The sequence below is a fragment of the Bactrocera oleae genome, chromosome 6 (genome assembly GCF_042242935.1).
Source record: "Bactrocera oleae isolate idBacOlea1 chromosome 6, idBacOlea1, whole genome shotgun sequence".
Classification (NCBI taxonomy): Eukaryota; Metazoa; Arthropoda; class Insecta; order Diptera; family Tephritidae; genus Bactrocera; species Bactrocera oleae.
The window spans coordinates 69,545,315-69,558,225 of NC_091540.1; the positions used below are offsets into that span (position 1 = coordinate 69,545,315).

Sequence of the window (12,911 nt, forward strand, 5' to 3'; positions counted from 1 at the left end):
ACATAATGCCTTGATTACCAGCTGCACACTCATTGTCATTGCCAAATCACTAAGGTGTGCCACATCTACTTTTTAAGCTTGTATTCACTAGTTATACTAAATTCCTTTCAATGCCTTCTTACTTTGTTGCATAATATCAACTTCTTGCAACAATGTCATATACTCCTTAATATTACACCCACACCCATTTAAGAGCCTATCAACAACTACACACACATACAGCATAGCGTTCCCTTTTTTCGACTCTTCGCCAAGCTTATTCATTGCCGCAGCATGTTTGTTTAAGCAACATTTGCATGAAAACTGTTACTGCCACTTAAGCGCATCCTTGGCAACTGCCTTGGCAATGAAGAGAGCCGAATCAGCGCGACAAACGATGTTGGTAAGCGAGTACGAAAAGTAAGATGCTGCAGCAGCGAGCAGCCAATCTGATGCCTAGCGAAAAAAGAAATGAACTACTCGCTTATTAACGGAAGCCACTTTTGTGTTGTTTCCTTCCTGGCAACGTGGCAATGTAATAAGTCTTCCAGCTGCCTCGGCGTCGACTCCGCCACCGCGCAAGCATCCACAAAATATTTGTTTACAGCTACTTTTCTTGCGTCTTTTTTCTTGTATCTACTTTATTGTGCTTCTTTCAGTTTTCTGCTCTCTTTTTTATTGTTGTTTGTGTAATTTTTTGTTTTGCTTGCCAGCATTTTGCAACTTTGCACGCCTTTCGCCCCGCATTTTTCCCTAGCGTATAGTATTTTTCTATACTTGAGCCGCCAGCGTTTACTTTGCACTTCACCGTTAATATGTATGCACTCGTGTAGCTACTTCGCATCTTCGCTTCTCACACTTTCTAGGCCACTCTCGGCGCACATTAGCTTCATCGCTGCTTCCATTCATTGCATTGCAAGGCAACAAAAAAAGCCTAGCAACGAAATTTACGCCAAAGTTTTAAATCTAACTGAAATCTGCGTGCCGGCATAAAATTGCAGTGCTTAAGATGAGCAACAACAATTTATGCGAGCTGCAAACAGCATCGTACGAGAGAAGCATCGTACAGTAAGAAGAAGAAACTTACAAAAAACTAATTTGTTGTGTATATGCAAGAGCAACAACAACAGCACGTGATAACAAAAAGAGCAGAAACTTGCATTCAACATAAACAACAACAAAAGCTGTGCGAAGAGCAAAAACTCGAAGTACTTACAACGAAATGCAAACAATGCCTTAAGACGTGGAGCTTAAAAATTTCCAACTATACTGTCGTACATATGTATGTGTATGTGTATACAAGTGTGTGTGTGTATGCGAGTAGTTCTTGTAAATTCTATGTCTTACGTAATAAAGTTAGTAAGCAAAACTTACCACAATAATACCTTTGTAACCGAAAAATATTTAGAATAGTTGCGCATGTAAAATATTAAAACAACTTAACCAAACAAAATGGCAACATTTTACTAAATTTATTTATGAAATTTAATTTTTGTAAAATTTTTGATAGAAGCCAAATTTTTTGTATAAAATACATGCTATTTCAAAAATTCATCAAAATATAGACAATTATAGACAAGAAATTTGTGGTACATCGCGCTCTTAACACTTTTAAGGGCAAACAGCCCCTACACAGCCCCTGGCAGCCTAAAATAAAGGCGATATTTGGGAATAAAACAAACCAATGTATTAACTGTTTTAAAATTTTTACCATATATTTATAGGTACATATTTTTTATCAGTATATATTAGCAGAACACACATACAATTTTTTGTGGAGAAAAAAGTAAATATTTTTCGTGTTAGGCGCGTTTGGCGATGGCGCTTAAAAGAGCCTCCCACTGTGTTTATACATATTCCTTATCTCTAGCTTGAAGTTACTTTACGATTATACTGATTTGCTGATGAGTTTTCAAGGACAGGTACTTCGGTCTCAACAACTACGGAATGGGAATGAGTAAGATCTCCTTTGGCTTCCTGTGGTTTGCTACTGGACCGCTGGGCCTCAGGTCAGCCTAGCAAGCGTTGCAGCTGTGTAGTCGCAAGATCCTTCTGGCCCGGGGTAAATCGAAATAGGTCTAGGAAGCTCTTTGCTCTCAGCAAGGTTCACTTTTCAATGGTTGTAGGAGTTCTAACTGGACACTGTACCATCGGGTTTCATGCAGTAGGAGTAAACATCTTACCGGATGCCAGCTGCATCAGCTGCTTGGAAGAAGATAAGTTAAAAACGTCTCAATACTTCCATCTCGAATTAGTCAAATCTAGGCAAAAACATATCGGATCTCATACTTTTAGACATCCAGGTGAAATAGCGGAAATATACACAAAACACCATAGCAGACTTGTGATAGGTTCAGGGCGCTTTGCCCATAGCTATTATTCCACTGCAGAAGTTTTTCGTTTGGCTTCACAAAGGACTGAATATAACCAGTCTAAGTATGGCCCCTCTGTCATGTCGAGGGAAAAATAGTTTTAAAAACATCTTGACCTTTGACCTCATCATCAGTAATTTTTTCTAAATATCAGAACGCTGACGTGTTTTCGTATGCTATTTTTAATCATGTTTTGAACATATTCACAAATTTTCAGCCTTTTGTAAGTTTATGTAATTTCAGCCTTTATTCTGTCCGGATTTTACCGGATTAAATATAAAATTAAAATTTTATAAATTTCGATTTCATCTAAAAACTATTACACATACAATGAAAATTTCGTCAAATATTCCATTTTGGGGATATTTTCTCTAAAACGTGCGCATTTCGCGCTTCACACATTTTCATAAGTGTTAAGGACGTGCCATAAAAAGTATATACCCATTACATATTTCACGCTGTCTCTCCCTCACGCACCGACTGTGTGGCGCCTAGCTTCCCTAATCACCTACTTTTGTAGCAAAGTACAGCACAATTTGCAACTTTTTATGTTGATGCACCGACATTATCCAATTTTAATTTGTTACCAACGAGCGCGCCCTCGCGTGCACGTAGTAAAGTCAGCTAACGAAGAGAAAATTAAATCGAGAGGAAAATAAGAACGGAAAAGTGTTTCTACGCATTGCAACGAAGCGTGAAAATCCAATGAAGAAAAATGCTCTAATGGCACGGATGAAAGAAGGCGGCGAAGAGAAAAAGTGTTATCGAATCAAAGTTGGAATTTAATTTGTATCCTTTGACCAGTAATTTCCGCTTGCTGCTTGTCCTACTTGGAATCCTTTTTAATTGCGGTAATTCTGTACACATTTCCAACTGTCGTGTATAAAGTTAACTTGCGCCGGCGAACAGCTGTATCAGATGAATGTTGTTGTGGTGTGAGTTGGACGTTGACTCATGCGCTTCTTAGGCTGCAGACCATTTGTTGCTTGTCTTGATTGTTGTTGTAGCACTTGTTATTGCAGATAGCTGCTTAAGTCATTGACGCGCGTGTTGGCGAACAAATTACATTAAAAAGTTGCCAATTTCTTCAAAGACGTTGCGAGTGTCTACCTTTTTTCAACTTTTCTTGACTTCTTTATTTCATTGATATGCTAAAAGCATGCGGAAGGAGGTTTACAATTCGACTTAATATTAGAATTTTGTGAAAATAGTTTTCAAATAGACTAAACGGTGTCTGAAACAAGAGTTAAGATTATACTAACAAAATTTTAAGTCCGATTAATTTTATGTAAATGAAGCGTGGTTCATTAGTGGTAGTGTCTTGTTGATGAGCGCCCTAGAGTAGAAATCTGTTAATTGAATTTCGAAGGGGAAGAGTAGCTTAGTTTGCTATTGGATACATATACTACATAGAGAGTGGAATCAATTAAGAAGAAATATTTATAGATTCATTTGCCCTTACTCTACACTACAATGCTTTTATGCTTAGTCTCAATGCAGCTAAAATAAATTTGAATTATTTTTTTTACGAAATTGAGAAATATTTCTCGAGTTATAGTAGATACTTAACTAGTTTCGAGTATACGGCCAGTGAGCTCAAGGCTATAAAAGCTATCTTGCCATAGCTGTCGAAGAAAAACACATCCCTCTGTCGTCCACTATATTGCGGATATACTACAGTTATTTTTATGGCAGCCATCTGATATTAGGTAGTTCCATGATTATATTGGTAAGGGTGCCATATTTTGAAAAAATTAGGATATATAAAAATATTTAAGCTTACATACAAATTTTTAGTGACATTTTTCAATTTCTAGCTTGATCAGAAATATTTACTAAATGAAAGTAGTTATTTCAGTAATGCATTGCTCTCAAAAAGGGTTTTTCTATAATTTCAACGGAAAATAGTAATTGTTCTGACAGAAGAGCTTCTAAACCTTTTTCTCAAGTTTTTCTTAGCTTCTTTTCATATTTTTGTTTTTATTCCAATACATTTGAAGTCGCATCCCGAAGTTTTGAGCATCGATGCTACAGTGTGTTAGTGTAATTATTACTTTTGGTATATATATGACACCCCCTCTTCCCTTTGTCTGCAGCTATTGACAACGCAAAAGTTTTACTCCAACATTTTGCAATTATCAGCTCCGTTACACATGAATGCGCATCCCGAACTTGCAGGCATTTAACCTAAAAAAAGCACATTTAAATAATTAGTTGAAAAAATTAAAAATTGCACCGCACTCAAAGTCAAAGTCAACGTCAACGTCAAAGTCGCATTTACATCATATGATATTTGTTGTTGTTTTTTTGTTGCTTGTATCAAACAAATTTGCGCTTCTCAGAACAGTGAAATTTATTTCAATGAAAAAATAATAATATCTGCCGAGTTTCCCTAATGCGACGCAGTCAACGAATAAAGAACACATTGCAGTCAGCTGTGACAGCTTTGGATACCTGGCGTCTTTGGGGGCTCGCTACTTGTCTCTCACATCCAAAAATCCCACCCGCTGACAGCAAACTTTTAGCAGCAGACAGCAGCCATTGGAAAAATAAGTCCTTCCTGCCAATTTCTCATTAAATATTTAAAAAGCAAATAAACAATTCGGCAGCGCTGCGCCATCGTTGAGATCTTGAGCGCTGTTCGAAATCAATTATAACAGCAAGGTAGAGAAGATAACTGGAAGTACGCGGAGGGAATGTGAAATGCTACTTAATGAAAGACAACAGGAGAGAGAGTTTTCTCCGTACACAAAAGTAACAGAGTCAGCTTATTACACTTCACACTCCACACCAACCATTTGGAGCCGCTTACTCATTTTTTGGCGAGCAAATTTCAAAGCATTCGAGACTTGCGTTTGTGTGTGTGTGAGTGCGGCATTCATACATTTCTATATATAAAATTTCTAGATTTCTTTTTTGTTTTCACTCCTATCATAAAAATGATTTTCGTCACATTTCATATAAGCACCTCAACTTCTCTAAATGCTGATGCCATCACTTTGTTTTTGTTTGCTGCGTCATATTTGAATTTTTTTTTTTTTTGTTTTTGTAGCCATTATAAATTTCAATTGTGTGGCGTTGCTTTTGTTTTTGCATAAGCGGAAAAACTTTTTTAATGGAACATTGAATGAACACAATTTTCTTAATGAGCAGAGTTTTTCGATTTCATTGTCGAAGCGTAGACGACAGTGAAGCAAACAAACAAAACACACTTTGTAATATACACATATCTAGGTTGTGTCGTGTGTGTGCGTGTGTGGGTACTTGAGAACACATTCGCTGGCGTAACCCACTAAGAAGTAAAATTAAATTTTTAAAACTATCAAATAACGAAGTCTAAAAGCACTTAGCTTAGTGAATGGTAGGTCCTGAAGGAGTTAAGAGACCAAGTCAACTTCAAATATTATAAGGGAGTGGAATATGTGACATATGTAATTTAAAAAATATTATATCACCGAACAATCAAACCCGTTTGGTTATGGTATACTCATTGAGTGGCCAGTAAATCGACGGATGTGAAAAAATTCTTAAATATATATTAATGTCCAGTACATTTAGTGATGTCCTTTAAACTTCCAGCTTTTCTTTGTATATTTTGCGTGCTTGTAGCATTTGCTTCATATTCATATCCAGCCTAAGTCATGTTATAAGCTATTCACTGTAAACATACTAAATTAAAGGTTAGAATAGTTGTTCTTCCTAATAAGTATAGAAAAATGCTTTTGGCATACTACTAAGTGCTTTATTTTCTTCAATGTAAATATGAGTTTACTAGGCACACTTCAGAAGTAATGCCAATTTTCAATACAAAGGTCATAAGGTATCTGATAATATCAATTTCATTTCTGTTTTTCTTCAAACTAAATTTTCATGCTTTCGAAAATGTACCACATCGCTGCTAGTTATGGGTTTAAAACTGAGTAAATCTGCTGAAAATAACTTTCAATAAGTTTTTTTATTATTTATTAGTTGATTACTATTCACTAGCAAATTTTAAGCACAATTGATAATCGCCAATATAGTAATTCATCTTTCAGAGAGGAAAAATATGACTGACTTTAGCAATGCCATTGTTGTGTCATTGTGACGTAAGAAAATAGCGCAGGGTTGCATTTTGTTTGCATTCATCTAATAGTCCAACATGTGTTTTACTCGTATTTACACGTACTTAGTTTTATTGCTTGCGTAGGTATAGTTATTTGGCCACCTTTCGTGTCTTCGATTATTGTTTCCTGCCGGGTTTTATGTGAACTAATACCAAAGCAGAATGAGTAATAATATAATATAACAAAATGATTGACTTAAATAATGACAAACTTAAAAAATATATAATATATATATATATATTTTGAAGGCCGGTTTTGAGAAGATAAAGAACGGTTTTATCGGTTGGGTTGAAATTTTGTGTGGGGATTTAAATTGACTTCTTTTTTTTCTGTCTATCCGAAGCACAGAAAGCTTTTAGTAAATTATTTGAAGATACTTTAATTAATTATGTTATATTGTATTTGGGGACATACTTACGTGTCATCAAAAAAAGGGGATATTACAAAATGTATGCAAACATAAAGTTTTTGAAAAAGCGTGTCGTGAAGACGGTAGGTTTTTGATGTGGATATATTTTGGTAAAGGTTACCTATCCTAAAAATAAATCAAAGTACGGTTGCGGTAGTACTCGAGTTTAACGTATTTTATCTATAAGCCATTATGATCAGGTTTAATAATGTGATTTAACGTTTTCCGTGTCTTCAAACGCAAGTTTAATCAATAATTTTAAGATTAGGCGGCTCTTGAAGCATATTAAATTTTCTAAAAATGCATGTGTTTGATGTATTTATATAATAAAATGTCTCTTCACGAAAATGTCCGGGAAAACCCGAAATTTTTTTTTTATTGAACTTGTAGCTTAAATTAAGCCCTTAAGAAAAACTCTGCCAGAGCCCCTCAAGTGATTATAAGCAACAATTTGGAAACTTCCCTTTTTGAAAGTCCTTGCCTTTTGCAACATACTCACCTTTTCACTATCGCTAGCAGTTTTGGAAAAAAAATCGCATACATTTCTTATGAAAACTAAACAAATTTATTTTGCATGTCTCACATTTTTGATTTTGCACAAAATAAACTATATTTACAATGAACCGAAAACTTTTCAAAGTTTGCTGCAAACATGGCGTTTCCTTACACAAATAATAATGCTATAATTATAATTAATATTTGTACATAGCCACACATACATATAAATGCGTAATAGTGTACGTTTGCCACCCTTAACAGTTACACACCAAACAACTTTAACATTAAATACATACAGACTAAGTAAACTATGTAAGTAGTTTTGCAACTGGAGCCATTTTCGTGCGCCGCAGTCACCTGTAGTGTCACTTAATGATATCACATTTTTCTATAGACATTTTTGTTTTTTTTTGTTGTTTTTGCTTTCATATATCTACTAACATGCATACGCAAATATGTTGATACATATACATATCTACAATATATATATTTATTTTAAACAATTTTGTGTGCGTAGAGGGTATGCTTTTTGTAAAGCAATGGGAAATTATAAATTATGCTGTGAAAAGATGGGACTTAAGAGTACCAAGCTTGGATGAACGAGTATGCATGTTCCAGTAAGGTATTTATTTAGCTTATAGTAATTCAAATTTTCATAGCTTGTAACATAATTTGTGCTTCTTTTGTGCTTATTCACATCAGGTAAGACCAAACTATAGCCACTTTACTTATAAATATACGCCACTGCGCAATTTAACACTACTCGTTTTCCAAAGTTTTTGCGCGTAAGTACTTCACCAACATTTGTAGTGAATCGTAAGTGTCAAAGTCATCGATATTGCGTCTCGATGAGGTCATATTTGTTGGGCGTGGCATGGCTAACGGCACTGGCAGCAATTCCGGCATAACAGAATGGTGAGTTATTAAGGCCTGCAGCGTGGAGAACTCCTTGCGGAAGCCCTAATAGGGAATATTTGTGGTTGGAAAACAATTATTTTGAAAAGAATTTAAGTATATACGATTATTGTAATGTTGACTAACTACTCACCTTTATTTTATAACCTCTCGCCGTTCGTAGTATAATGTAATTCGCCGTTTTTGGTCCAGGTGGCGATGGCACACGCAGCGTTAAGGCAAAACAACCCGGCTTGGAGGTGCTTTTGCGCACTAAGAAGGCACCAGGACTTTTGCTCGACAGCACTTCGACGGCTATGTCACGTGAAATACCAGCTTGAAACCACGAGGCATCCTTGAGATCAGCTTCCTCGGTTTCATCTAAGGCATCCGCTGTGATTGTGGTATTTGTAGTGGAATTGGTGGTGGTGCTGGAGCGCATGGCTGCTGATAATGTGTTATTGCGCAGGCGATTGGCGAATATTTTCGGACTGGAATTTGCTGTTGTAAGATTTGAAATAAAAGCAGAGATTAAAGAAAAGATAATTATGATAAAAAGACCGCGTGATTTTCTCATAGAAAATTCCTAAACAAAAAAACGTTTATTGGAAACTTTTCGTAAAGATGGCTTCTAAGATAAAGTTTCAGAAAATTAATAGGTGTGGTAAATATAATTACCGTTATTTCATTATCTACTCACCACTACTCGTTTCACGCAAATAACGCTTCTTTAGATTGAACTCGGTGTTGTCGTTCAGATTCACAGTGTCCAGCATGGGTATAGCCGTCAGCGATTGCCGGCAGGAATCACCGAATTTGCTCGCAATAAATTTCTCCGGCTCAAAGGCCTCCTCATTAATATAGCCATTCGAATAAATTTTGTTGCTTGCCGAATTATGTAGTCTGGCGTTGCACAGTGTGTTTGTATTTGTTGTGCCCGTGGGTGTGCCAATGCTGACAAGCGGTCGCGACTCCTCATTTGAACGCAGCAAGCCCATGGTTAAACGCTTGACCTGAAATGTGAAAGAGCAACAACAATTCAGAAGACGCATAAAAATATGCAACACACATTACATGATTTTAAACGTCGCCTTAAAGTATGCAATAAATATGTAAATAGCGCTTTAAACGCAACAAACTGTTACGCAGCCTTAAAGTATGTTATACAAAATTTAAGCAGCTTAAGCTTTAGTGTGCCCATTCACTTTGCCTGCGCTTTAAGTTATCCTTGAACTTCAAAGTTTAACGCCAACTGACGAGAACAGACGCACAAACACCGTCAAGTACTTAGCAGTAGTAGTGGCTGAAGTTAGCTGAGAGCAGGCAGCGCGGTGCGCTTTTGAAAGTACCAGGTTAAGCCGCAAAAATGCACTTTTTCACGCTTTGGAAGAGTTGCGAATACAGAGCTAAAAAATGTTGAAAGCGGCAAACTAAAATATGCGCCGCAAAGTCAACAAAAAGCAAAACGAAATGCTCACGCTGAAGTGTTCAAGTTTAAGTACAGCCTTACGCGCCGTAAAGTATGCTTTGATTTTTGTTTTGCGCACCTTTTTTGCGCCGCCTTTCCATATTATTCTTCTGTTTCACTCGACGCGCCGTAATGCATGCAATGATTTTTTTCTGTATTTTTTTTTTCATCTTGTTGCTTGCTGTTACCTTGCCTACTCTACCCTAGGTGAGAGCAGCGACCGGCAGTCGTGGTACACAACCCAACATTTGTGGGCGAATAAATTTCCGGCTATAGAAATTTATTGCCAAAAACCATAGCAACAAACTGCAGTGCAGTGGGCTATAATAATACGAATACCTACGAGAGCGCACGGTAGCCGTGCTGTCATGAGGCGGGGTAAGAGGCAGCGCTTGTGTGAAGTAATGTAAATGCATAGCGAAAAGTTTTTCCCATTCAATCGAACGAAACTGCTGCCACCTTTGCGGCATACAGACTGCAGAGTGCCTTGCCTCCACAACGTGTTGGCTGTTAGCTGACTAACGGTGTGGCTTATACCTGAACTTGCTTGGTGGCAGTTCAACCAATAATTTTTTGTACGCCTTGTCCTTCCCAATTCAAGTTTACTTGTTTTTACACGACTGCGGTTTAGTCACAGTTCGGCGGAAGTGACTGAGACTGCACTTGCAGCAGAACGAGGCTGGTGAGCGTCAGCAAGTGAAAACAAAAAAAGATGAGAGAAAAGAATTTATTTGACTTAGTCATTGCTGGCGCACTTAAGTGGCATGCTGCAGCCGCTCGCCTGTTGGCTAGTCCAATATGCGACCCCTGCGCTGTTGCTCATTGCATCTTATGCTTGTTCGTTGTTGTCAGGTGTGGGTTTAGTGAGTGAAGACGACAATAAGTTAATGCTTGCGAATGAGTTCTTCTATTTATGCTGCTGTAGTTGTTGCTACGCTGTGCCGCACCTCATGACAATGCAATAATTTAGTAGCATTTAGACAAAGTTTTGCGCTAAAGCTTATTCAGCATCGCCACTTTTGAGCGCATCGAGTATCAGTGAAAGCAGGTGGGTGTGCAGTCGCTGGCACTCAAACAATCTCAGCGGACCTTTTGGGGTCAGCGGCGTCAACTTAAGTCACATAAAATTTAGATAAAGCTTTGAAAGTATCTGATCCGCAATGATTTTATTTACTAAGTGGTAAATGATTATGTGCTTTCGTTGCTGGTTCTTTCATCGAATAGCAGCTTTCAACTAAAGTTAAGTTCTGAGCATTTAATCATACCTTTATGTTAAAAAAAATTGAGTATCTCGGAACCTAACTAATTTAGTGTTAAATATATCTGTTTTTTTTTCTTGGCAGAGGGCACTTCAGAAAATTGTTGATTACTAATTTTTCTAGAAGAAAACGTCCGTGGCAAGCAATGGCAGTACGAAAGTTATCTACATGAAGATGGGTATGAAGAAATATTATGAGAATCAGCGAAAAGCAGTTGTTTTACACCTGTTTGATTTTCTTGTATATTCCATAACCACCGAATATTTTTGTTAAAATTGCTGATAATATTACTTTCGGGTCTATATTGATACTTGTATATATAGGTGGCATAACTTGATTCTTATTCCATTGTTCCAATTTTAATAATATTTATAATATTTAATATAATATTTTTCCCTTAAATAGGTCGACTTTTGTAGCTGAAAAAGTGTTTTTGCAGAGAATTTCACTTCGTTGCTTTAACATGATGAAAACCTCAGCCGAAAATCATCATATTTTACCTTCCGTTTTAATCATAATTATTAATGAGTGTTCTTATTTTTTGTTCGACACTGTATATATGTTGACAATTTTTGTCTAATTGCGGAGAGGTTTAGTGCAAGTAAGCAACTTTAAATTTAGTATTGCAGCGTGAAAAATTAATGCTAAAAAATATCCAATACCAGTAAAATCAACATTAAATGTCTCTCATCTTAAAAGGTTCATAAATTTATTAACATTAGTAGCAAATTTTCAATTAAAAATTCGAAAAAGTGCAAGAATTTTTTTAAGAATTTAGCGACGTGTTCTTAAGTAACGATGATTTTTCATTGCTTTTACGCCTCATTTGTCATGCCAGTAGCAATTGGATTTCACATTCACTTACATTTCCATTTAAGTGGAATTCTTTTTCTCCCGCATTTTATGGCGTGTAACTTACAATTTCATGGTAATAAACTTCAAGTACTAATGCAAGTATATACCAATACTCACACAAACACAGTCAAATACATACTATGCTTGACAGCATTTTTTCGACCACTTTTCGCTGTATACCATTAGATATTTTAATTTTGCCTGCCTGTTTGTGTATGCGTACTTGTGTCTATGTATGTGTGTGAGCAAAGCGAAGTGTTTTCGTGTGGATATGCACGACTGCACAAATGAAAACAATTTGCGAGAATATTCTCTACATTTTCAGCTTCATTACTCATACGCCAGGGCGGGCGGAGCAGAAATGTATATATATTTGGTACAAATACTCACATGTGGATGGAGTTGCATATATGTAGCTTGATGCATGTGTTAGAAATGTTTTGCCAAAATTGAAATCATAAAAATTATATGGCATTTCTGGAAAACGTTATCCTTGTTTAATTGCAATACTGCCAGGAGTTGCCAAGGATATATTTTTGAACAGTCATATTTAAAATGCCGCAAATATTTCAAAAACTATATATATTTGAAGGAAATTAGTGTCGCAAGAATATGAATCAGAATTTTGTTTACAAAAAAAAACTTAAAAATATTTTCAAAAGAATGAATATTAATATTTATTTTGTATGAATAAAAATATTTTTTTTGTCTAAAAAATTTCCAAATTATTTATTCAATAATACACATTTACTTGGCTACCCTAAGTTCATACAAGATATTTTGCTTTTTGAGTATATTAAAAGGAGAGTTATTTTACTGTCTGTTTCATAAAATTAATATTTGACGATGCATTATACATATTCATATGTGTAGGAAGTATGTTCGGAGGTGTGTCCTTGTTGTTTTGGCTTTATTAAACTGGCAAGTATTTCAAGCATGTCAAAAGGATTCTCGATATACTAATATGTTTATTTAAATACCTACATTTATATGAGTCAATATTATAAAAAAGTAACAGTACACACGCACTAGTTGAGGTCGAAAATATTGAATAAATTATTTTATACTAAA

General features: G+C 36.0%; 1 protein-coding gene across 2 annotated transcripts in view; it reads right to left on the reverse strand.

Annotated features, from left to right (window-relative positions):
- Positions 1–7,408: 7,408 nt before the first annotated feature.
- Positions 7,409–12,911, reverse strand: part of PVRAP (PVR adaptor protein) — a 70,246-nt gene continuing 64,743 nt past the window's right edge. For both annotated transcript variants that reach the window (XM_070112120.1, XM_070112119.1), the window contains 3 exons: positions 8,959–9,271; positions 8,413–8,759; positions 7,409–8,324 (listed from right to left, as the gene is read on the reverse strand). In XM_070112120.1, the coding sequence (XP_069968221.1) occupies positions 8,124–8,324; positions 8,413–8,759; positions 8,959–9,271 (861 nt within the window). In that variant the 3' untranslated portion in view covers positions 7,409–8,123. The remainder of the gene's footprint in view (positions 8,325–8,412; positions 8,760–8,958; positions 9,272–12,911) is intronic.